The sequence below is a fragment of the Artemia sp. Qi Xiang Cuo genome, chromosome 19 (genome assembly GCF_049724085.1).
Source record: "Artemia sp. Qi Xiang Cuo chromosome 19, ASM4972408v1, whole genome shotgun sequence".
NCBI classification, from domain to species: Eukaryota; Metazoa; Arthropoda; class Branchiopoda; order Anostraca; family Artemiidae; genus Artemia; species Artemia sp. Qi Xiang Cuo.
The window spans coordinates 23,851,081-23,877,997 of NC_142812.1; the positions used below are offsets into that span (position 1 = coordinate 23,851,081).

Consider the following 26,917-nt stretch of genomic DNA (forward strand, 5'->3'; position numbering starts at 1 on the left):
TACACCAGTACGGTAACCATAGAGAACTTCTTTCTAAATCATCCCCAGAAGCACTTCCTAAAGCCTCTAGCGATGTCTCCACCCCCTTTAATGAGTAACCACGTTAGAGTAGTACTGCGGCAGGTCATATCCTATGGGAGGGAAAGGGGCACACAATATAAATTTCCAAGACGGAAGAGAGATTAAGAACACAAAAATGTGCAACACACATATGCAAACACATATAAAATGTGTTTCAACCAGCAGCCGAGGTACTTAACAAGAGCATAATTTTCTATGGGGCAGGGGAGCAACTGCCCTCTTCATACCCTAGTTTGACACACCCCCGCTACCCCCCCCCCCCAATTTCAAATTTAGTTTCTTCAAAAATCTTGTCAAAACTAAGATAAGCCTGCATAATTCAAGCATCCAGAGAAATGGGTGAGTTTTCTTTAGTATATATTTGTTTTTATGGTACTATATGGCTCATTTTTCATTGTCATTTTCACTTGATTTGGGAAAATTGCCTCCAACGTCCCCCCCCCCCTCCCTCAAGGTTTTGACGAAATTAACCCACTGGTATGTAAGTGCCACAATATCAAATAAAAACAGCACAATGCATGAAGAAATAATTACCCGCTGCATCATCCTTGTAATGTATTAACTGAGATGTTTTACATTTGCTTTTGGTCCTTAAAACAAAACTTATCCCTTCATGGAATAACAATGACAATAAAAGAGAAGTAATTAAAACAAGAGAATAAACGTAATGCATAATAAACGAGTATTAAACAATTTGATTTTGTTCAGTTACTGGATAAGTAATCCTTGGATTTTCTCAATCCACTCCTGGGCCGACCCTGGATCACTTGCACAAAAATTGTAAATCCTTTTTGTTGTGCGCAACTGAAAGAGAAAACAACATTAAGATTATGGATTTCCTCCTTTTATTCTAACTAAAGAAGAAGAAGAATATAAGATATTATCAATAATAAAAAAGCTATTAACAGGGACTAACCTTCGCTGGATGAAAAGAAAGACTGTTTTTTAATCTCTTTCGCAGAATAACCTATATTTCATTGTATTTTATTCGGAAGCCTTTTTATTATTTTTTTATTGTTAAAAAAAATAGAGTTGTAAGAAAGAGTCAAACTTTAACGTAAAGAGAGAGACGTTGAGGAGGGGACAGCCCCTTTCATATATGGAATAATTTCTGTTCGTTTTAAGTTTTAATGTCGCTCCTTACTTTCAGTTAAAAAAAACTTGTTTTTTTTAAAATTGAATTTTTGAACGTCTTTGAATTAATACAGGTTTTGATTTTGGCTCATCGTACATGAATAATTGAAACAAATTTGGATATTAATTTTACTTTTATTTGGTTAAATGGCTTTCTCGAAAGTTGTTTAATTTTATTTACGAACGTTTTATTTAGTAATAAATATACGTAACTTACGAATTAACATACGTAACGAACTTCTATATTCATATATTTTTAATACTTATATTAGGGGGTTCGCCCCCTAGTCAATACCTCGCTCTTTACGCCAAAGTTTGAGTTTTGTTCTAATTCTTTAAAAATGACCCCTTAGTCACAAAGGCCGTTAATTAGAATAAATAGCTCTTATGAAAGTACTAAAAAATCTTTGGCTTAAAGATCGAGGTATTGACTAGGGAGCGAATTCAATCATATACGTAACCATTTCTGTTCGTTTTAAGTTTTGATGTTGTTCCTTACTTTCAATTGAAAAACTTGTTTTTTTTTAAATTTCTGATCGTATTTAAATAGTGCTGGGAAATCCGGCGCCCCCTTCATGGCAATTTCCCTTCCCCCATGAAAACATTCTCCCACATAACCCCCGACCCACCCACCCCCCACTACCAGAAAAAATCCCCCCAGAAAACGTCTGTATACTTCCCAATAATCAATACTATATGTAAACATTGGGTAAGGTTCAGAACTTTCAGCCCTCCCCCTGGGGACTTTGGGGGATTACATTATCCTAAAAGACATAATTATTATATTTTCGACCATGCTTAACAAAATTGTTATCTCAAAGTTTTGATCGGGTGACTTTGGGAAAAAAATGAGAGTGGGAGGGGATCTAGTTGCCCTCCATTATTTTTGGTCACTTAAAAAGGGCACTAGAACTTTTAATTTCCGTTCGAATGAGCCCTCCCACGATATTCTAGGACCACTGGGTGGATACGATCGCTCCTGGAAACACACAAAAAAAAACCAACAAATAAACACGCATCCACATTTTTTGCTCCTATCTGCAAAATTCCACATTATTGCAGATAGGAGCTTGAAACCTCTACAGTAGGGTTCTATGATACGCTGAATTTGATGGTGTGATTTTCATTAAGGTTGTATAACTCTTAGGGGTTGTTTCCGCCTTTTTCGAAAATCAGGCAAATTTTCTCAGTCGCGTAACTTTTGATGGGTACGACTAAAGTTGATGAAGCTTATATATTTGAAATCAGCATTAAAATCTGATTTTTTTAATGTATCTATTGGTATAAAAATTCTGTCCTTTAGAGTTTCGGTTACTATTGAGCTGGGTCGCTCCTTACTTACAGTTCGTTACCACGAACTGTTTGATATTTTCACACATCTGAGGTAGTTGCCAAAAATCGATTGCTAATCTCAAAGAGAGAATTAGAAAACGAATATATATTTCATCAGACTTTGATCCTCCATATATGCATTGCCTTGCTGACCCTCCCTTTGAGACCAGCTTAGCAATCAGTTTTGCCAATTATCTCAGAAGTCTGAAAATACTTAAGACGGCCTTGAGGCCTGGTAACAAAGACACGCAAGATCTGTATCCCTACTTCTTAAGTAGTTAAATGAAATCACCAAGTTTTACTTCTTCCCTTTTTATTTTATTCTTTCTATTCTATTTTGTTCTATTTTATTCGTCTTTTTCTATTTATTCTCGCTTTTACTATTTTTCACTTTTCTTTAATACAACTCGTAGCTCAGTTTAAGTTTCAGTATTTCCGCTCAAATTGAATTTTATCATAAGCAAACAGAGAGGCATTAAACTGGGGCAATGAAACCCCTACCCTTTCCAGAACCTTGGCGTAAGATTTTCACCTGCGTATTTTTATTTTTTTTTTTTAATGTGAGTTTTCCGAGAATTTATGGAAAATATTGCGTCTGTTCTGTCACCCTAAGTTCGTTCCCTCAACCTATTTTCATTTTTATCTAACAATATACCAAGCAATATCTATTTACCGAGCAATATTTCATCGGAAGTTGTCAAGTCTTAACTTAGAAGTGGAACTAAAATTTAAATTATGAACCGTATACCCCAACTGGCTATCAATCCTCAATTTTTATTTTACGTTAAATATTACATTAAAATATTAGCTACACAAAAATTTAATTACATTTAAAATTTTTAAATTACACTGATTTTTTTTTTTTTTTTTTTTTTATTTTTTTTTTAGCTGGAGATAAATCTATCGTGCTGCCTGATTAATTTGTTTCGCTGTGTTCACATATGCAATCAGGAAAATTTTAAGAGTCAACATTTTTTTTTCTTTTTTAGCGATACACTTTTAGTTTGTTTTTTCGTGAACTATGGGTGTCCTGAATTTTGTAATTTTTTCCCAATTCTTTACTAAATTTTCTAGCTCAATCGTTTATTCTGAATTCTAAACTGTAAAGAAATATATGTTTTTAATTTTTACATTTCTTTGAAATATCAATAGCACATAAAAAAGGGCAGAAAAACTTGGGGCGCTTTAAAAAAAATCGAATTTTTTCTTTATTCATAGGGCCTACAAACAGCATTTTGAAAACTTCCTAAGGAATTACACGCGACTTCCTTTCAAATTCGCAACACCGAAATTTCAAGAACAAAATACATCAGAAAATATTCCTCAAAACCTTGGGCAACGAAATCTATTACATTTTTAAATATATAATTGATAATATATTTAGAGGAGCATATTTCAATATGTGAACGAAAAAAAATTATCAGAAGAACATAGAGTAGGAGAGACTTGATACAAAAGATATTTGACTGATCAAAACTTAATTCCAATTGCTTATTAACCTTTTGTTTAAATTAATCGCGAAACTAAAATCAGAAAAAAACAAATAAAATTGTTAAAAGAAATTAAATCTACCCATCCTTCTTTAACAACAACAATATCTTAAAGACACCACCGCAATTAATGTGAATTACTTACATCAAAAAATGCCTTTTCATCAATTTTCTTGGGGGCCCCTTGAGTTGGAGCAGAATTAGCTACACTTACTACCTCCGCTAGATCTGAAAAAAAAACATAATTCTATAAATTATTTTAACAATCATACAGACTACAGAATATATAATACGTAATCGAAATTATTTTTAATATATGCTTATTATTATTACTATTATTTATTGGAAAACCCGTCATACAAAAAAGGAAAATAATTTTTAAATTTAAAAATAAAAAAATTAAAAATTCTCTAAAAAAGTCCTGAATTTTTAAATTTTTGTGCAGTTTGTTCCCACGAAGTTACAATTTCCTTTAAATACTTCCTTATGATTATTTCCAACCCCATTCGTGGACGACTTCATACCTGAAACGTGTCTTAGCCCTCTTAATCTTAATCTCATTATAGCCCTAGAAAGTGGAATAGAACCACACGTTTCTTGGAACTTGTTATTTGACATACGGTCAGTCAGACGGGTACCCAAACCAAACCGTAGATAATTCTTATGGAAAAACATCTTATGGAAAGCATTTAAAAATTTTTCTTCTGCCTTTCGTAACGCCGACGTCTTAGAACCATTCTTAACCACTGTTATTACCGTAGCTTCCAATATTTCTATTCTTGGTTTGCAGCCTTACCTTCATATTCTTCCAAACTCTTTTCAACTATGAAAAGCGATGAGCTTTGACTATCCATTTTTTTACATTTTCATTACATCCTTTTATTTTCATCGATGATACTACTATGGTACATAATATAACTCAGGATTATATAAAACACGTATAACATGTAATTGCATACAACTAAACGAATCAATATAAGCACAAATAGTGCAGTACATATTAAATAAAGCTAAATAGATAATAAAACAGAATAAGTGCACAGTTTGTACAGTAGGAAAACATTATTCTTAAGATCTATTTATCATTAAATTTAAATTAAAATATCCGTCATTATACAAAGAACACAAAAAGTTTTCCCGTGACGAAATTATAGAAAAGCCAATAATGTAAAATTGTACAAGAGAAACAAAAATAATTTTTATGATACCTGTCTAAGAAATAAATAAAAAAAATCTCCTTAGAATACAAGAATGAGTTTTTCGATACTTTTACCCAATGGTGTCAATTAGCGAGGGGAAGTTGAGGGTCTAAGCACACTAGATTTTTTGCCATCCCTAGATTCCTCCCACCAGATTCTGGAAAATATTTTTTGGGGTATTTCCAATGAAAACGGTATTTTAATTTACACAAAAAGCGACGAATTACCCCCCCCCCACCCCTAGTTATTGAAAAATTCATTCCCCCCTCAATTTTTGTAAATTGACACCACTGTTTTACCCTCAAAGCACTAATACAATATTTAAAGCAGAGATCTTTACCTAAAGTTATGTTACTTATTTGGCTACTTTAAAAAAAAATAGAAAAATGCACAGGTGAAAATAATATATCAATTTTTTTCTTATAGGCCTACCTGTCGTCAGAAAGGATTTTGACTAGTTTAAGAATACGGTTAAAAATCATACATACAAAGAGATAGAAAAATACAAACATAACGATTGCATGCCATATACCCTGGTGCCAACTCTCGAAAATGTTCCGGGGGGGGGGGGAGAAAAATTTATTATTAAAAAAATCTATACTTTTTTTAAACGCATAAAAATTTGTTTAAATACATTTTGGTACGTTTTAGAAGTAGGGCGTTTCTTGGATTTTTTTAAACTTCGCAATTGTGTTTTTTTTCAGAAACTGGGATCTGACACTTAATAATACACTACTTTTGTTACACCAAACCACTGTAGATAAATTAACCAGTAGCGTCATAATCAATATTATTTGGCTACTATATCCTCGGCGCGCATAAAAAGCTCCTCCCATTTAATCTCCCATCACCGATCCAGTGTATATTTGTCACTAACTGAATAATGGTTGGTTAATTGTTGGATAATCGTTGGCTAGTAGTTGTAAAAATATAGGCAGCTGAGAGCTAATTCCTGGCCAGGGAAATATGTTGGTTGACTTCCTTTTACAGAAAAAGTGATATATCACAGGTGAGGCTGACTGGGCTTACCACGGCTCATCAAAGCAATAAGCTTCTGCTGGAAGAAGAGAATGAAGTATCTGATAGCCTTGAAAATTATACTTTTACATTTATCATTGGTTTTGCTTTTAAGAAGCTGCTCACTTAGCACAAGTGTCGGTGTGTGCTTCAAAGCTAATTCAAGGCGATAGTGAAGTTTTCGACGAAACTTATTCTTTCATGGCAGAAAAGTCCTACGAGGAGTCAAGCCTGCATTTATCCAGCCTTAGAGCTCCTTCGCTAGGTGTTGTTTCGTTTCTGCAAGACGTTGGCTCTATTTTCCTCAAACATTACAGAAATTCTTGATGGGAACCAGGACTAATCCATCGAATTTGGCTTGAGTGCAAAGACCTGAACTGAGAAGCTGACTGCGAGGACTTCCCCATTGAACAACTTATACGATATTTTTGCGCACATGTGCATATTATGAAGTGAAATTTGAGAATCGTGAAATGAAAAGAAATCCCTAACAAGGAAAATAAACTAGCAAGTAAGTATTTTCGTTTTAGTAGTTTAAATATTTTATTATCTCCTTTTTTGAACGAAGAGGCAATATTTTTTTAAAACTAGTATTTGATTATCTCCTTAATGAGCTCCTCAGTATTACAGACAATAAAAACCAAACTAATATTAATAAACATATGCAAAAAAAGGAAGTGACTAAATTTAATTTAGCTGCGAGTCTGCATTCATGCCGACCACATAATTTCCCTTAGAGAAAAAGTTGACAAAACTATGGAACTGAAATATTAATGCGAAGCGCCAAATTTCCTAATAAAATGTCATCACGTTATGGCATTGTTGAAATAAAACTTATTTTTACCTTGATTATCCTTATAAATTCATTTTTTGTTTTTCTTTCCATTTTTAAACCAGTTTTATCTTTATCTTTTGCATGATTACAGTCATACCAACTATTTTCCTCTGCCACACGCGTGCCTACCCATGAATAAATCTAATGTCACTTATGTTTATGCTTGTTTATATGTTCTCCGGAGCGGTTGCATCTCGGTTCGGCTTTGTCAGTGGTTGAGATAGGGAATAATTAAACTATGTATATCTATCTACAGTGCACAAAACAAGCACTACACGGCGCTTTTTTCAAAGCTATCGCTAGATACTTTTTTTATACGCTATCGCTAGATACGACGCTATATACTTTAGTAAGGTACATAGATTCAAGAGGGCGGATTGGGCTAATCTCCTGAAATTATACACGTCCTATTTTTGTGCGACCAATTTGAAAAGCCTTATCAAGCTAAAGTAACCAAAACCCGGCCGACGTTTGAGCAAGAGTGGCACAGCCTATAAGAAACTACAAAATGCTGTAGTTGCAGTTACAGTAATTGAAAGGGATTAGAAAGAAACATCGAAAAACCAGGAGAAAAAAAACCCAACAACAATCAAACAGACAAAAACAAAGAAGGCAATTAAATGTCGATAAATGATATGTTTGTCTGACATTTTACCAGTTATCTGTCCGTTCCGCCAGTGACTCTAAACTAAAACATTATTTTGTTTTTAAAATATTCAATCAATAATATTAATTAATCATGTAAACATTTATTAAAAGATTAATTGAAATTATTTAAATGCTATCAAATATTATCACTATTAAATATAAATTATTATTAGGTATTCATTAAAATATTCGAATGTTAATTAATTAAAATATTTAGTTAATAGATTTAAAAATATTTAATATTTTAATTATTTTAATAGATATTTAAATTATTCTTCTGTCATCATTCTACCTTTATTTTTGTGCCTGTTGTCTTAAATATTCGGAGGAGCTGCTCAACCAAAAAGGACGGTATAAAGAAGCATTCAAAGCTGCAAACACGACCCCGAGTTGCAGGAGAGCAAACCCTTTCTGAAAAAATGAAAGAAACAGTCCTCAATGTCAGAGTGGCTTACCAATAAAACCTTTATACTGTACGTCGGACTGCGCATCGTAATATCGGAGTTGGTGCATAGTAGAGTCTAGAACAAACCATCGTAACTTCCAGGCTTTGAGTAAGGCCCCTCTTTTGTAAAGATAGCCTTCATGAGTTCGATTCTCTGCTGTACCACTCACAAAATTTGGAAATTCTTGGTTTCCAACAGCAGCACTATTTGAGCCTGAAATAATTACATGCTTATATTAATAATTATTAACTATATTAATATATAACTATATTAATTATATAACTATATTAATAGTTATTAATATAAGTCATATTAATAACTGACAATCAATAATTCATTTATTTCCCTCAAAATTAAGGAGTGTATAACACACACAAATGAAACTGGAAAAGAAAAACAAAATAATTGAACAAATGAAACAAATCATAGATGTAAAATAAGCTTAATAAGGTAGCTGAATAAAATACGTAAGAAAAACACAACAACAAAAATCAAACAGAATTAAATTCCAAAAAAAAGGTAAAAGGTTGCGCATATAAGAGAAAATGTTCAGACTTATGATAAAGATTAACCCTCTTAATCCTAGCAAATTCCAACGGCCCTTTAATTTTAAATCTCAAAGCCAATTCAGTGTTTTGACTTATACTACCTAATTCTGTGTTTTAATTAACTAATTCAGTGTTTGACTAATTCAACTTACAATCAATCATTGATGCTCAATATATAATTAAGGGCTTGAGAATGAAGGCTTAAAATACAGTTTTGTAATTCTATTGCTGATTTTATTCATCTTAAGCTACCATCCCGAGAAAAAAAAATGTGTATAAAAAGCCTAAACTGTGGGCAAGACCGTATCCAGGGCGGGGTTTAGGGGGGTTTGACCTCCCCCCCCCGCTACGACGCTTCTCGTTCAGAAAGTCTGCCGACATTCAAGTTCTAGACAAAAAATTCCAATAGTTGCAGTACAACAATAAATTTTCTTAGAGGCATAGAGGTTACATCATACCTGAAATACTGACTGCAGTGGTAGAATTAGCTCTTTGCCCTACAGGTGATGGCTGCATTCCATCTGCACGATAACGTGGACACGTCCGAGGTGCACTTTCAGCACATTTATCGTGATAGTTCCTACCACAATCGGCACATTTTAATCCCTACAAAGAAGATAACAATGATCACACTTTTAAAAAGATAAACAATCATATTTAAGACGATGCCTCGTCTGAAAGTAAACCTTAGATATGAAAGTAAACCCCTCTAAATCAATGATAAAGTCAATATGTTTTCTTAAAACCACACTCCTTTTTTTTAATCCTATCCCCCCAGAAATTCCTGTGTAAGCCTTTAAATTACTTGGCGTCACAATTTCTTTTAATTTAAAGTGGTATATCCGATTTAAAATATTACTTACTTACTTACGAAGATTAATTCCACTTTTAGCAGTTCTGCCTGTATACCGTCTATTCCAGGTGCCTTATTTGACTTGAGGGATTTGAGTGCGGCTTCTACTTCTGACCTTAAGGGTGGTGGGGTGGTTCCTCATCTCTAAATTCCTTGAAAAAAAAGAGCGAAAATCCTCTTTTTTCCGCTCCTAGATAAATTTAGTACCACCTTCCCATTGTTTAAGGATGTATACGTCCTTTGTCCACCCGTATCTTTAATAAGTTTGTTCAGTGTGGCACCCTGGCATCACCCGTGATGAATTAGAAGAAATTTAATCCACCCAAAAAAGAGCCCAGCGGATATTTTTAAAGAAGCTAAGGTTCCATACTCACTTCTTCTAAAAAAGCTAGATTGGAAAAAGTTGATTGCAGGAGAGTACGTTGTGTCTCGGTACGTTGTGTGACAGGTGTTGCCAAGTTTTGCATTTTGTTCGCTTGTTTTTGTCCTACTATAAATTTTATATGTCCCTTTAAATATCTTTTTTAAATGTATATATTATATAATTATTTTTATTACCAGTTTTTACCTTTTTAACTTAATCTGACACTGCATTTTAATAACTTTGACTTAGGAATGATTTTTCATTCTGTTGTTGCTCTTTTGGTATTGTTTGCCAGTTTGCTAGTTTTCTTGTTTGTTTTTTTTTATCTTGGACGGCCCTAATCTCCTAAATATCTAATTATTACATTGATGTTTTAATTTATGTGTAGCATAAAAAGAGGAATATTTTATTTTCTTCTTGCAATCTATTTTTTAAGTAACTTACAGAATTACATTAATTTTTTCAATATTTCCCCATGGGCTCAAATGAAAGGTGCCACACAACCGATCAAGCTCGCGAAGGAGTCTTGATGATACTTTACATAATATTTTTTAACAAAATATTGAATAATGAGATAACAACAGTCATAAAACCAGAAAAAAACAAGAAAAATCGTTACATTTATCGAATTTGCGGGGCTGCAATCTATAGGGCTATACAGAATTACCAAGAAACGTACCCTAAGAATACCCCAAAGACTAAGTAAACAGAGATGACTATGACTTGATGTTGCAAAATTACATTTCTCAAATCTATGGGATCTATAGGACTATGATTCATGGGCACTATGCATAATAAACAAAAAACATACCTTAACAATGCCCCAAAGAATGTGTGAACAAAGATCACAATGACTTGGTGTTGTATAGTAATATTTCTCAAATCTATAGGACTATGATTTATGGGCATAGTGCATAATAAACAAGAAACATACTTTAACAATGCCCCAAAGAATGTGTGAACAAAGATCACAATGACTTGGTGTTGTATAGTAACATTTCTCAAATCTATAGGACTATGATTTATGGCATTGTGCATAATAAACAAGAAACATACCTTAACAATGCCCCAAAGAATGTGTGAACAAAGATCACAATGACTTGGTGTTGTATAGTTACATTTTTCGAATCGATGTGGTTGAGAATAAACAGGAACACCGGCTTCTATGTTTCCTTGGCCAACGGCTGGTCCAAGACTGGAGGCGGCTACGCCTCTTTTGGATCGTATAATGAGCCCTGCAGTTGTTTGCTTGTGCAGGGTTCTGGCGTGTGCTCTTGCAGCGGCTGCCGAAACGCAGTTGGCATGCTGTGAAAAATAAAGAATGAAATAATGGAAAGACACAAATATTTTAGGAGCCCACGATTAGATAGATCAAAAATAAATTGCAAGGCAAATGACTTTTATACCGTCGTATCGACAAAACAAGAACCTAATTAAGGAGGAATGAAATACATTTTTATGATATTTGTAACTTCTCATGGTACAATTCTAATTGTATTTAATTGACATTTCTTATTTTGGACCCTCTAGGGTCAGGAATGGTGTCTACGAAAACTCACAGACACATAGGAGCTGAGTTGCAGCATGGACGTCATCCCACTGTGGCTGAACAGACTGCTCCACACTTTTCAAGTCCCAGTCATACTTCCGTTGTAAGATGTATCTTGGGTAACGTCTTATGCACCTACCCCTAGGGCACCACTCATATGCTGTATTTGGAAATTTATTTTCTGGGACACCAAAGACGAAGCCAAGGTAGGTACTTCTCTTAGGTTTTAGAAGGTCAGCAACTAATGGCTGACCGGTTCGCCGGCGGACTTCTATGTTGGTGACCCTTTCCTGTCACTACACATTTCAACATTTCTTTCCCCTTCCTCATTTTCATTCTAAATTATGAATTCCTTTCTTGCTTGAATGAGCCTGATTCATTATTTAGGCTGAATATTACTCGTATATCTTGATTCAAAAACATTCTACAAATTTATGTGCCGAACTTTTTCAGTGAAGTCAGAGAGAAAGAGAGCGAAAAGTCCTTCAGACCACATGAAGAGGGAATTTACCCCCCAACATACCTTCATTTCAAAGAGCATTTTAAAACTAATGTTGCAGAATGGTTGCTGAGGGGACGATAGCACCGCTCTAATTGTAGATATACTTTTAATTTCAAACTCACACGCTTACCTACACAAATGTAATACGGAAAGAGGGATTCCACAGGAGCAATATCCCCCCCCCTTCCCCATGAACTATCTAGATAATACGGCTTAACATCAAAAGTTCATTTATGACCCCCTTCCCGACCCATACACAAATAATTGCTAAGAGTATGCCGTTTTACGAGGGTGATTTGTATTTTTAAAGGATTACCAGAGCGTTAAACATAGGCTTTCAGAGGGAGGGGTTAAGGAGGTTGTGAGCTTCCTCATAGTCAGGAAAACCCTGCATAGGTTGCTAAAAACGAATAAGAATTAAATAAAAGAAGAGCTTTCTCAAATGAAAGTGCAGAGCAGAGTTAAAACTCAAAACGAATAGAAGTCAAACCATAGACCAGGGTGGCTGGCATCACACCAACTACTCTTTACACTAAAGCTTAAATTTTACTTGATTGAGAGAATAATTAGTGTCTGTAAAATTCTGCAATTTTGGCGAGAAGAGTTGCAATTTTGGGGTGCAGAACTTAGGAGGGTGGCAGCCACCTTCACATATAGGATAATTTTTGGTCAAATTGAGTTTTAAAGTCATTCTTTATTTAAAAAAAGAACTGTTATATTTTTTAATTTTATTCAATTAAAAAATCAATTTACCACAAGAAAAGTGAAGAGGTAATTTAAAACTTAAATTAATCAGAAAATTCAGACTCAAAATATACATATATTACCCCATATAAGTGTGGGGAGTGGCCACAACACCACTTAAAAGCGTAATGTCATTTGTTCTATTCTGAAACCAAAAGATAATGTTAGAATGAAAGTTTTCTTTTACCAATTGCTTTTTCATAGATAGAAATGGAAAACATCTAGTGAAACTAAACTGATTGCTATGAATTTACTGATATATGGATAGAACAATGTGCAATAGGATCATTCCCAAGGCTCCCCTAAGTAAATCAAGAGTCAACAGAGCACGTGTACAAAGTTGAAAGAGGGAGGGGGACTCGCACCTATGTGCCCAGTTGGTACCCTATTAGAAAAATGAACGTCCTTGCCCAATTATCTTTTCATTAAGTTGCAACCTGACCTCCTCTATACTAAAATGTATCCTTTATCCTTTATCACTGTATCACTAAAATGTACGAAGCCTCTGTCCTGAAATAGGCAATTTCAAAATTTAGTACAGATTGTAATGGCAACCATATTTCGTTGCTTAAAAGGGGAACTACATCTCCAAAATTACTTCTGAAGGAGCCCCATTTCAACTCTCTAGGACCATACGCTCTACCTCATGCGACTGGATGAAAATAATAGTGGGAGATACAATGCCTTTTTAGGTCTGCACAAGCGTGTCATAATTAATGACTTGAAACTCTTGAATTTCAACTGTAATGAACATTAGAAACAATTTGTAATATGCTTATACTTTGATTTCGACTTCTACATTGCAATATCAGCCTCAGATTTGTAATCAACCATTTGAAAAAAAAAAAATCCCTATGAACTCAGCTAGAGCTTGGAAGAAATCTGTCTTCCGAGTTGTCCTGCATACTATAAACTGTGCTTTGATTAAAAAAAAAATTATCATTTCATCCTTACACTACTAATTAGTGACTTCAGAACCACTAATTATCAACTCCGATGAAAACAAAACATCATTTTTGTACTGACCATAATCTGATTTTTGACTTCTACATTGCAAAATTAGCATTCTATTTGCGATTAGCGAGCTAAGAAGTCCTTTGAGATAAAATATAGTCAAAATATCACCCAGTCAATTACAAAAAGTTGCTCTATTGAGAAATACAGCTTACATAATATTTTGTTTTGAGATCCTCATACTACAATTGAGAGTTTTAAATGCAAATTTGGCAGAAAACAAACCCCATCTGAAATATGTACTTACTGGTTTTTGATTCATGAAAGTCATCCTGCAATTTTAATATTTTTTAAATATAAATAGTTAATAATTCAGGACAATTTCCAAAAGTTCCCTTATTTCGTTAATTCTCTTAATGGACATGGCTCATAATAAGGGTTTTCGTTTGACTTGGAAATTGCTGTGGAAAATCATATAGGTCTGTCAGCCCATTGCGCCACCTGAAAATGCTGACATCGCTGGCAAAAAAAAATGACCGACGATCCGGAAGCCAATAGCAACAGGCTATCTGGCTGAAAGGCTACCATTAGGCTAATACTAGATACTATAATGAGCCATCCGAAGGCTGGAAGTAACTATATAATGAGGCTAGAAGAAAAAGAAAAAAAACACGGGCGACATAACTCTTAAATGAGATTAACCTAAGGCTTGGATTATGATAAAGCAGATTAATAAATTCATGAGTGAATTAAGTTATGTCTCGGGATTTGATTCTGGTGATGGGATTACTTGAAAGTGTTTCCATAACAGTCCAAAGAAGAAGAAGAAGAATCCAGTTAAATATTGGTTATTTCAAAACGTAAAATGAATGTCTACTGTTACCAAGCTGCAGCACAACAAAGTCGAAATTTTTTTTTCTAAATTGATATATTCTTACATAACTGGTATAAAGCGAGGGTCCAGTATTCCCATATTAGTTGTTATCGATCAAGGGTGTTATAACTCTACCCAGTATAGAATAAACAGCCCCAACATATTTTAAAGAGAGTGCCATAGCCTGTCCCAAAGTATTCTAATGAGAGCACCGTAGCTTGCCCCAATGTATCCTAATGAGAGCGCCATAGCCTGTAGTCTTCGCGTACAAAACAAAAGCCATGCATAATATGCGTTCTGAAAAAGGTTTACTGTGCTGATCACAAGATGTCTTTGCAAGCCTACGGAAACAAGCCTAGTGAGAAATAAAGTGATAAAAGACGTATATATTTTTATTAATACCTTTATGAATATTTTGGATATATCAAATCATCACTAAATAGTGTACCAAATAGTTTTAAATTGTTGAAATCTGACAAGTGAAGAAAGTAAAATCTTTATAGTGACCAGCGGTTACTACGAGACGTGAATACCGAAAGAGTTACCGGTTACCGGAGCGGTTGTTACTGGAGTTAGAGTTAGCGGTTGTACCACTGGGAGTTACTGTGCTAATCATAAAGTGTATATTTGATATATTGAAGGTAGTTCAGCCTGGTCATGATTAGAACACACCAAAATTAGTACGTATAGCCAAAGGCGTATGAGGTATTTTTGTTCGAAGTTACCAAAACTACCTACGGGTTACCAAAAAACTTTTTAAAAACACATTAAAAATTTATTTATTCGCAATTTTGTTACGTTTTAACGAGTTGAACAAAAATTTCCGGGGGGAGGGATAAAAGCCCTGAACCCCCCCCCCCCCTCTTTGAATACGGCCTTGCTCAAAGAAGATCTATTGTAGTCGTATTTACTGCACACAAAGATGTCGCCTAATCATTCAGCCTCAAACTGTTTGATTTTCAGTAAAAGCAAAAATTCTGCAATGACAAGTTTTCAAATATAAATTTTCAATCCTACAAAGATTGTAAAACTTAAGATACACCCTTTAATTTTGCACATAAAGTTCTCAAAATATATTAAAACTCGGTATTAAAATTAGGGATACCTACACTGAGAAATAAAATATTTAAAATCAAGCATTTTTCTTACGGAAATGGCATCCAAGGGTAAGTAGTCTAGCTTATCCCACAGCTGTTTCCACTTCATTGGCAAATGACCAAGTTCTTGCTCTAATTTAGTAATCTCACTGTGGAAGTAAGTAAAAGCATCCGGTATAACAAATTCCACACTATCATACCTGGAAAAGAAAATTTACGTCTCGAATTGGCAGAAGATACAGGAACATCAAAACAAGTAAATAATCTTAAACTTTTAATGAAAGTTTAACTTCGATTAAAACTAATTACAAAGTTCAAACTCTGTAATCAGTAAAAATCAGTAATAAGTGAACAATCCTAGAAAAAATCCTCAGTTCTTCCCTCTAAAAGACTTACAAGGCAAAGAGCTGAGAAACTTTGTAGTATTAATTATTGATCACTGATTGTATAATTGTATAATACTATCAGTAATCGTATATGATTTATATGAGTATATCATTTATATAATTTATAATTTATAAGTTATATGACGATACAAATTATTGATTATAATTGATATTATTAATTATAAGTATATTATTAGTGATTATTCCTAGTAGATACCCTAGTGTTTTCACATTAATGCCAACTATGAGATGAATTACCGTAAATTACCGTCACTTTCAGTAGCTAGAGCACTAATAATAACAATAATAAGAAATTAATAACAGTAATAAGAAATTGATAATAAAGATAATTTCTTAAGCCATATTAGCCTGCCATAATAAAAAGAAGAAAAATGGGGTTTTTAAGGCCAAATGAAAATACTGAAAAACACAAAACGAACATTTCGAGAGGACAACCGCTTCTTCAGCACGAACAAAAAAAATATATATATATTTAAAAAATATGCCAAAAGGGGCAAAGAAAACGCCAAAAAACAAACGCGGAGAGTCAATGTGAAAAAAACCCAACAAAACAAACCAATGAAAAAACAAAATCGGATTCTGTGCAAATCGTTTATATTGGTGAATGACTCGCTTCTTTGGTTGTTAGGTATTTGGTTTAAATTTTTCTAATTCTTTTTTTTATTGAATCTTATTCATCTTTTAATTTTGGTTTTTCATTGGTTTTTATTGGTTTGTTTTTCCGCATTGACTCTCAGCGTTTGTTTTCGTTTTTTTCTTTGCCTCTTTTTTGGCACATTCCTTAAATATATTTTTTGATTACGCTGAAGAAGAGGGGCAGTTGTCCTTTCGAAATATTCGTTTTGAGTCTTTTTGGTATTTTCATTTGGCCTTAAAAACCCCATTTTTGATCGTTTTTTTTTATTTTATAAAACTAATAACAATAATAACAAAAAGAGAAAACAATAATAATAACACTAACAATAGTATATCACGGTTTTCTTTTATTTTAAACCACCTACTAGCGTTTATTTATGTTTGATTTTTTTATTTTTGTAGTTGCATACTTTTACTTACCATTTAATTGTTCTAATTGTATTTTTATCCTTTGTGCTTGTGCTAGCTTTGTGCTGTTTTAGGGAATAAAGTCCGTTCTTGTAGCCGTATAATGGTAGGTTAGAATCCAAGGTCAGCCTTCAATTTTGGGTACAATAATTTTTGCATCGCTAGCACATCATTAACAAGCGTGAAGACAAGTGCAAGCCATTTCCACCACGACCAAGAAAGTACGACTTAAGCAACCAGACTACATAATGACGCCCCCTGAAGGGCTGCATATTCCAGGAGCCATTAGCAGAGCCTTCTTCTTTGATGGAAGGAAAAATTGTTAGAGGAAATCTTGGAACAATGTCGTTAGAAAAGATTTAGAACCACCCTGGGGATCTCGGCCCCAAATGGGGGAAGTACCACTGGAATTTATTTGACAGAAGATTTTATTATTTTTTCCGGTGAATCCTAATAAATTTAGTTAAATAGCCGGAATCCAGCCAAATAGTCAAACTCGAACAAAACCCTTCTCTCTGCTTAAGATGCGTCGACAGTGTCTTGAGGATCTCTTGAAAGCAAGCAGAAGAGGGGAGAGAACCTGCCAGAAGCGTCGTATTGACCTTAAATTACAAGAAACAGGTGAGCAGTCATTGACGCTTCCCTTGCTCCTGGTTATCTGTACGGCTACTTTGAGACATCTATTTGATCGGACAAAATTTTGGATGATTTACACTCAGAATACGAAGTGAATTTTTTTGCAAAAAATAGGTTTTGCAAACAAGGAATGTCGAAGAAGTTAGTGCTTAACCCGTTGCTGAACTTTCTTACTCGAGCACTTACGAATGGTATTACGTTGGACGTGATAACATGCAAAGCGACTGGTTTTTATCACCAAGATTCCATTATTAAAGCGAAGGAAGTTGTGGAAGAAGAATTGGAAATTTCTACTGGAACGGTGAAGCATACAAAAAAAGAGCACTATGTAGTGGATATTTGCAAAATTTTAGTCACTGCTGTAAAAGAGGGTAAGCCTACACCAAAATTTGTTATTCCTTTGCCATGTCAAACCTCCGCTATAGGTGACATAGTATCCTAAACTTTGATATTTAAAGCTAACGAAAAGTCTAGGAAGGTTGATGGTTTAGTGGAATGCATGAGCTAGAGTAGCACAACCATAAATGACTCCTTTCGGCAGCAGTTTCAAAAACCTTCCATAGCTACGACATATGCTATTGTTCATAAAAATTGTCCCAAAAACATGGTGTCGCCAAGCGACCGTAAGACTTTCGTCGACAATTTCTGTCCCGAGGAATCAGGCGAAATCTCCAAACTAAAACGATCAACTTCTGAATGGCACATTGTGGTAAAATCAAAGGGCGCAGGTAAACGGATTGCTGAAAACATGAATAAACTTAAACCCTCGATTGAAGCAAGTGTGAAGCTATCCCTCTTTATCTGTGTCGTGAAGGGAGTCCCTGAAAATTTGAGCGAAGACAGCTTAAAAGATCTTATTTCAAAGTGCTACAAAACGCAGCTCATTTCGCACTTTTAAAGTGTATTTTGATTCTCGCGAAGACCTTGACGAATTCCTAAGGAAATCGGTGAAAATCAGTTATGAATGTCCTGTTACCCAAGAATTCGTGTTCATTCCAAAACGTTGTTATTCTTGTCATATAAGTCACATAGCAGCTGATCGTGGTGATACACCCATCTGTTCGAGGATAAGGATCCTCCGATCACCAGTCAAACCGAAGTACACAATGCACTGCAAGGATGTTCTGCGTATCATGTCAAATTGTGGACCATACTTGCGATAGTATTAAGTGTCCCAAAAATTGCAGAAAAAGACACTCAATTACGCCATGAACCTAAGCTCAGGCCAAAGTAATAAGCTGACTCTGTACTCTTGGAGCATAAATGGTGGTCTTATTAATAAAATCCAAATATTATGCAATATTACTAGGAAAAGTGATATTCTGTGCATCCAGCAATACTTTTTGACCTCCTTAGCTTGAATAAATCTGGCTTGCTCACCTAAGCTCATATTATTTTGAAATAAATCTGGATGTTGTTTGCTATTCTGTATTTGCTAAGCGTGTTAATGCTTGAAGGCGACCCTCAGATGGCCTAACTACCTATGTAAAGCGTGATTTGAAATGTAGTATTTTTGATGAGTGCGATAATTTCCTACTCATTGCTCACTGCTCATTGAGGATTATGCGGTAATTAATGTTTATCTGCCAGTATATTATTGCAATGACCAGTCTGAACGTCTATTTTCTCTGACTTGTGACTGAATTGCTTCGTGTCTTAATAAAATTAAGCGTCTGAAAATACCATACATTTTAATTTTAATTGCAATCAGTAGGAGATTTTAATTACAATCGTAGCACGGATGATTCATTACCTCTTGTTTCTCTTCTACTTATTACATTTGATGATTGGTTTGAATACTTCACTTATTTACTTCACTTATATAACTTCACTTCAGTTATATTTAACTTCACTTATATTAAAATTATAACTTAAATTATATTCATGCATCATATTCTACTTTAAACCCCGATCACATGGTTGCATTAAAAGATTTTGAAACAACATCAGTATCAGTTTCGTCTGAATATCAAGTTTCTGATCACTTGCCTATCTCAGTTAACTTACTCGCACCACTTTGCACATATGATAGTCCAGGATCAATTAGTAATGGTAACAAGCCAAGTTTTCGTCGGAATTGGAATAAAATTAACCATTCCCTTTTTTATCGAGGGTTCAGATTGAATTCTGCGCAAAATTCAGCCTCCTTTCTAACATCAGTAGCGAATGTCTTAGTCGATGCAGATGATAGAGGTGAAACGCTTGTTTTGGCTGAACATGATGTCCGTCGCGCATTTGAATCATTAATGGATGCCATCATGCTTTTGTTTGCAGAAAAACGAGGAGTGAATAAGTCTGTCAGTAGTGCTTTGCAAGACATGTACTTGATGCTAAAAATTCACCTCAAGTTGCCTCCCGAAAAATGTAGCCCTTCCGTACCATCTAACAAACTTGTTGATGTTTGCAAAGGTACCAGACAGGGAGCTGTCTCTTCCCCCGCACTTTTCAATAATTACGTCCTAGATCCTCAAGCACAGTCTCCCTCGTCTTGTGTCCTGCTTGGTCTTAACATTTCTCTTGTTTCTTATGTTGATGACATTCTGAATATCAGCCAGTCTTTAGAGAGGATTTCCAATATCTTTGAAAGTTAAGCCAAGAGTACGCTGATATAGGTCTTGATTTTAACCCTCAACAATCAGAAATAGTGCTATTCAACTGAAAAAACTCGACTTGGTCCTCTTCAGTCCGTCTGGGAAGCTCTGAAGTCAAATCTGTCGAGCAGATAACATACCTGGGACTCCGAGTTGGCTCATCTTTTAAGCATACTCGTCAGCTGCTAGTAGTTCATATTCAGCACCACATTTGCATTACATATGCTTCGACTTAACAGCACCAGCACCAGCAAAGCTTCGACTTAATAGAGCAACTTTATATAACACCATTGTAATGTCCCATATTCTTTATTGCGCACCCTTTTGGAAGATTTTTACTCAAATTGAAAAAAAAGAAGGTATTGATGTTTCAAGTTTCCCAAGTGCCTACTTCACCTTCCCCCCATGGATTCGAAATACAAAATTGATTAAACACTACGAGATCACAGAGCCATATGTAGCAGTTGAAAAGCAAATTCGAAATTATAATTCAAAGGTTCATAACCCCCCGTGGCACAATTTACTCCTACAGTAACCGAGTGATTTGCTATATTAATTGTATTGTTTATTTATATGTAATATTGGTTTATTGGTTGATTCCTTTTTTTTGTTGTGTTTGGTGATTTATCTTTAGTTTTTCCTATTTATTGTTTTGCTCCGTCATTACTTTTGTTAGTCCGACGGGTATTCAATAAATTCAATTCAATGCTTTCTTTGTCATTTTTTTATTATAAAAGTAAAAATTAACGCATTGTATGATCGCATTTCAGAGGTCCATTTGATAGACAAAGGTAAGAATTGACCTACAAAATATTTTATAGATAACCATCCTTAAAAGATTCAGCCTCCTAAGACGCCCTAAGTTGCCCCCCCCCCCAGCCCAGTAATTTGGGAAAAAAAATATTATACAGCCTATATCCCTTGGCTATCTGGATATGAACCTCTCTTGTACCCCCCCCTCCACCCCCATTCCTCATATATTTCATAAGAAATATTAATATTAACAATCTTACCCAACAGTTACAATACGTCTTTGCGACGACGTCGTATAGTCTTCCATAGCCGATTCTTCCATTGCTCGACGGTCTTCAAATGCCACTTCAATATCATAGGACGGCCCGTGGGATAGATTTTCTTCAAAATAGTAGTTCCAAATGTATAAACTCGATATATTGCTACATGGCCGAAGTACCTATGATAAAGTATTAGCAAGATTACACTCATCAACACAAACACTTTTCGTGAACATTGGCTAGACGGATAGCGAAGTACAGTAGGAAAATAGATTTATCCGACTAACCCCATCTGCTGATTCAGTGATTTTATTCAAGGGTGTATCTAGGATTCTTGTTCGGAGGGGGGAGGGGGACAAAAACTTAAAAAACGCATCAAAAATCTATTTATATGCATTTCTGTTACGTTTTACGAGTCGGACAAAAATTTCGACCTTTGGAATCCTGAGCCTCACTGGATACAGCCTTGATTTTATTTGCAGTTTTTTTTTTTATTATTTCACATTTTTGGATACATTTTTGGTTTTCTCTGTCAGTTTAGTTTAGTTATTATTGCTTGGTGCTGATTTGACGGGTTTTTAAGAATCAAATAAATCAATATAAATTATTTTCATTACGCTACAAATAGGAGACTAAAAGAACATTTTTGATTATTTAAAGAAAGAAGGTGATCACTAAAATTGGGCCTTCCTTGCCCAGGTCAGTAAAAAAAGAAAAAAGAAAGGTACAGAATACGGCACTAGACTTTATAGTCCCTATCAGCGGGGCTGCGTTTCATGGCCCTTCAGACGGGGAGTGCGATGGCGGGTTGGGGGCCAGCCATCCTGTGCTTTTGCACATCCGTTTTGTTTACCTTCCCCAGATTTCTACAGGTATCCATTTAGAGCTGGATCGACTCTGGCCGTGCTTACACATCCACGTAACTGACCTCCGTTACAAATCAAATAACCAGCGAAGCACTGGGTTGGTGGTTCTTTCGATCTAAACTAGGAGTGTCAACTTTCTTATTTTGGGAGCCAAAGGCATCTAAACTCGGGATAGCAATTTGCTACTTCTGGTTCCCTAAGGATATGCATAAATAGGATAGATGGCGTCAAAATATCTCCTTATGTGTAAGTTATATCAACCATCAATACTTTTTAGCACGGATAAATGTTTAATTTTTAAAACTTTTATTTTTTTATTCCCAGGGACGGGAGGGCTTATATATCAACGAGGTCCTATACCCTATTTTCTTCTAGATGTACTGCTCACTTCTTTGTCCTAGTATTTCGGTTATAGCAAGGAACAATCCCACTGGAGGCCCTGGACAAATAAAGAAACTAATCCGTATCCAATCTGTAATCTAATCCGTATCATCGTTTTTAGATAACTTTGAATTTCTGAGGAGCCAAAATTAGCAGGTTGTTGCCCCGAATTCCAGCCCAAAGAGGCTAATCCCGTAAATATTTACCAAATCATATTATTGAGTTACGACTAAAGTGAATATACCACTCGATGCCCTTTTTTATGTTCTTTACGAATATAATAATCATTTTGTCGGAAATGAATTTTAGCCCCCACCCCTATATATACCAATTCAGGGTATATATTTGCGCATTAGGGGGTGGGGGTAATTTTATTTCTGATGTAAATGAGAGGTAAGTTTAAACTTTCCCCCCACCCCCCTAATGTGCAAATATATACCCTGAATTGGTATATATAGGGGTAGGGGCTAAAATTCATTTCCGACAAAATGACTATTATATTCGTAAAGAACATAAAAAAGGGCATCGAGTGGTATATTCACTTTAGTCGTAACTCAATAATATGATTTGGTAAATATTTACCGCTAATCCAGGTACTGAAGCGCTGACTAGTTTAATCGAAGAAAGATAAATCAAAGAGAAAACGCCTTACTTTCATGCAAATAGCAAGGACAAAACACAAATAATAATAATAGAAGGGAGACACTTGCCTCTTAACCAATCCCACGCCATTGTATAGCCCATGGCAAGAGCGGATCCAGGATTTTTGTTCGGGGGTGGGGGGTGGGGGTTACCCGATTTTTTTCCGTCTTTACATGTATTTTTTAGACTAATTTTCGACTCGGTCAAAAATTTCGGGGGGGGGGTCAAACTGGGTAAACCCCCCCCCCCCCTGGATACGACCTTGGCCCATGGTCAACTTGCCACGTTAATGTTCTTTTCTATGAAAACACCCCAGGGAAACAGAAAGACCTTACAACTCAGAAAGGATTCATTCATTCTACTGGCTTAAACTTTCACACAATATGTTCTACAGTCAATCAGGTTTCAAGAAGACAGGGCTACATCTCTCCAGAAACAAAAAATGGAGTAGGCTTACGAAAAGAAGTCAAAATGTAAGCCAATGAAATAAAAGCGCTCATTTTACGAAGAATTATAGAAAAATATTTGTTTTTCTATGTTAATGCATTCACTTTGTCTCTTTGCATTAATATTTTATTTAAAGTACTCTTTAGATTCTCACCTCATACTCCTCATTGGGTAGGTAGAAAAAATTATGAAATATTGGTGATTTAGCATTCTGTATTGAAACGTAGTCGAACAATGATGTTGTGGAGTTCTCACTTTGGTATTGAGTACGCTTTCCTGCAAGCCGGCCACCTAAATATAGAATAACAGTAAAATAGACAAAAAAAGAGAATTATCAACAACTTAAAAAGGAAAGACAAAAAAGAGAAGGAGACTTCGGATAGATTAAAACACTCATGGGGGGGGTATCTATTATGTTAAGCACCAGCTTAAACTAGTGAATCTGCATTGAAAATAATGTTTAACCTTACCCTTTGGTTTATTAAAAAATTGGCATGGAAAGTGCTTGTCTTTTTGTCATACTCCCGATGAAAAACTTAGATGACACTGTACCTAACATAAGTCAAAAAGTTGTAACAGAGTGTATCACATCGAATATGTCCATGGTATAACAAGGAATAACATTTGTGAAATATGTACTTTTTATTTTGGTTTTGAACGCGTATATTGCAATGATAAACACATGTTTCGTGATGTTTCATTTAGGCAATTCACGCTGTTATCTAAATTATTTTTATTAATAAATGTTTCAATCATTCTCTATGTGAGTAAAGTTGAGGATAGAGGGGGAGGGGTGGTTACACAATCTTTTATGGAATATACCGCTAGAAAACACTTTCAAGCGGTTTACAACTTCAATATTAACGTCCACTAACACAACACCCACATATATGTGAAATATGAAGGTCATGGTTGGTGGTCACAAGAAAGCCATTTTTGGAGATGAGGGAATCACAAATTCTTATAATGGGTGTGTCCTCATTTTATTGTTTTCTAATGCACATTTGAGGCTCAGAAGAATTTGTTTTATCTATTACAGAGTGGCTTGTAAGCAAGGAACGTAGAGTGGGTTCATTTCCAAGAGCAGGGTTAGGATGCTTGTGCTAAGCACCTACTATTGTATTGTTATATGTATTTTAGGCTACGGAAAATTCGTTTCAATATCTATCACGGCGAGCGACATGAAGTCAACAGCGCATGTTCATCTTCAGGGGGGCAGGAGTAGAAACCTTTGATCTAATTAGTCTGACTTCTGTTATAGTTGTAAATTTGTCGTAATGCAAGTGGCTATACAACGATTGTAAATAATTTTACAACACAATGCCAGTTTGCACGAGCCATCCAGTTGGACGTGTCAATTTTAAGCTTAGAAACAAGACTGCACTTGTTTCATTCAAGTTTCGAGTCCAAGCTACAGAATATTCATAAGCATAAACATTTCTGTACTACCCCTTAGAAAACTTTTGAACCTTTTAAACTTTAAACTGTCTGTTCCAGTGCCTATCTCAGCATGCGAAAACTCACCTACAAAGGCAAAGGATTTTTTGCCATTAAAGTGGTAAAATTTACGATGACAGAGCGTAAAAGCTTGTGAACTGTTAGTGTCGTTAAAGTTGGCCCATTCAACTCACTCTTTTTCAAATAGGTCAGCACTTCCCTAGTCTGGGATCGATTATACCGATACTGGTTATTATATACCAATATTACCAATATACCGACACTGGTAATTCTTTAGCCCGGTTTAGGCTGGGGAAGAGAGTTTTAGGTTAGTTCTTAGTATATGTTAAAATGTGGTATCTATATTTACATTCTTCGGAGCTAGTGGCCCCACATCACTCAATACAAGGCCTTTAGCTTTGAGCCCGAGGATACGTTTTGAAAAATAATGCTCTTAAAAAATTGAAAACCCAAGCGATTTAACAAGATTTCCAAAAATTGGAAAAAAAAATCCATTACTAGCCTATAATTGGAATAAGAAATTCAGTGCAGCTTCAGAAACAGAATAAACTGAGAGGAGGGAGGCTATTGGGAAACCGTGGAGGCACACTTCATAACCCCGGACAAATTCACTTTTCTTTAGTCATCTTCCCCCTTATACCTCGCATCCCTTATTCTGCTTTAACAAAAATGTCCCAATAAAATTATCCGCCAAGTGAATATCCTAGTAATTGCGCAATAATTTTTACTAGTAATTTACTTTCACCTTTATATTTTTACTAGCAATTGTGTAAGGTTTATTTTACCAACTTTCGAACATTTCATCTATGTGGTCTAAATCATACTAAATTCATTTGATTTTTATACTGGTTATTTTATGTTCGACACGTTTCATTTCTTATTAGTTTTAAGGTTTGTTGATGGTTTCTGTTTAACTTGTCTTTGCTTTACATAAAATAAAGTCAGTGGGCTTTTCGACATTAAAATTATCGATCTTAAGTGAAAGAGCAATCAGACGAAATAAAACGGTTAAACATTTTATATAATTTCCTTTTCTATTTTAGCCCTTGTATAGCTTAACCAATCAACGGCGTATACAAAACAAACTTTGAGAATATTACAGAAAATTAATTGAAATTACAGCTATTTAGATTAATTTTGATTAAAAAATAAATTTTCATTTTTTTTATTATAATTTAACTTTAAATCCAAAACTAAGTATATTTTTATTCAAATTTAAATTAGCCTTTTATTAATTAATTATAATAATCAATTTAAATACCATTTCAATAAAAAAAAATAAAAATCTCAAATAAAAGAAAAAACAAATAAAAATAAGTAAATAAAAACTAACCAGGAAAAACGCTATCATCATCAGAATAATCTCCACAGAAGAGGGAGCTACCATTACTCCTTTGATTTGAAAGATTTAACTCTTCACTGGCTTCAAGCCGCTCTCTTTCAGAGTCAAATAGGAAATTGCTAAATCGTGATGAGACTGCATGATAGGCTATGAATTTCAAGTAGAATTCATTAAATTCGAAGGACATAGGGAACTGCCGTTGTATCTGTAAACAAAGAAATGAGAAAAGTAAAGATTATCAATAAAGTAAAACAGCGAAATGATGATTTCTCATATATTCTGTGGTCTGCTAAATAATTACTTTTTTCTTTTTCTTTTTTTAAATATTGTTGTCTCTAGTTAATATTACCTTTAAGGACACAGTAACTGACATTTCTTTCCACAGTAAATAAACTAGAATTATTTAAAAACTGTATTTGTATG

General features: G+C 34.7%; 1 protein-coding gene across 1 annotated transcript in view; it reads right to left on the minus strand.

The window, feature by feature from the left end:
• Positions 1-543: 543 nt before the first annotated feature.
• Positions 544-26,917, minus strand: part of Sbf (SET domain binding factor) — a 167,787-nt gene continuing 141,413 nt past the window's right edge. Inside the window, exons 18-26 of the mRNA XM_089104945.1 lie at positions 26,486-26,699; positions 23,849-23,985; positions 21,359-21,537; positions 15,720-15,867; positions 11,004-11,252; positions 9,189-9,336; positions 8,192-8,395; positions 4,183-4,265; positions 544-885 (exon numbers count right to left, since the gene is read on the minus strand). Coding sequence (XP_088961071.1) covers positions 790-885; positions 4,183-4,265; positions 8,192-8,395; positions 9,189-9,336; positions 11,004-11,252; positions 15,720-15,867; positions 21,359-21,537; positions 23,849-23,985; positions 26,486-26,699 — 1,458 coding nt within the window. The 3' untranslated portion in view covers positions 544-789. The remainder of the gene's footprint in view (positions 886-4,182; positions 4,266-8,191; positions 8,396-9,188; positions 9,337-11,003; positions 11,253-15,719; positions 15,868-21,358; positions 21,538-23,848; positions 23,986-26,485; positions 26,700-26,917) is intronic.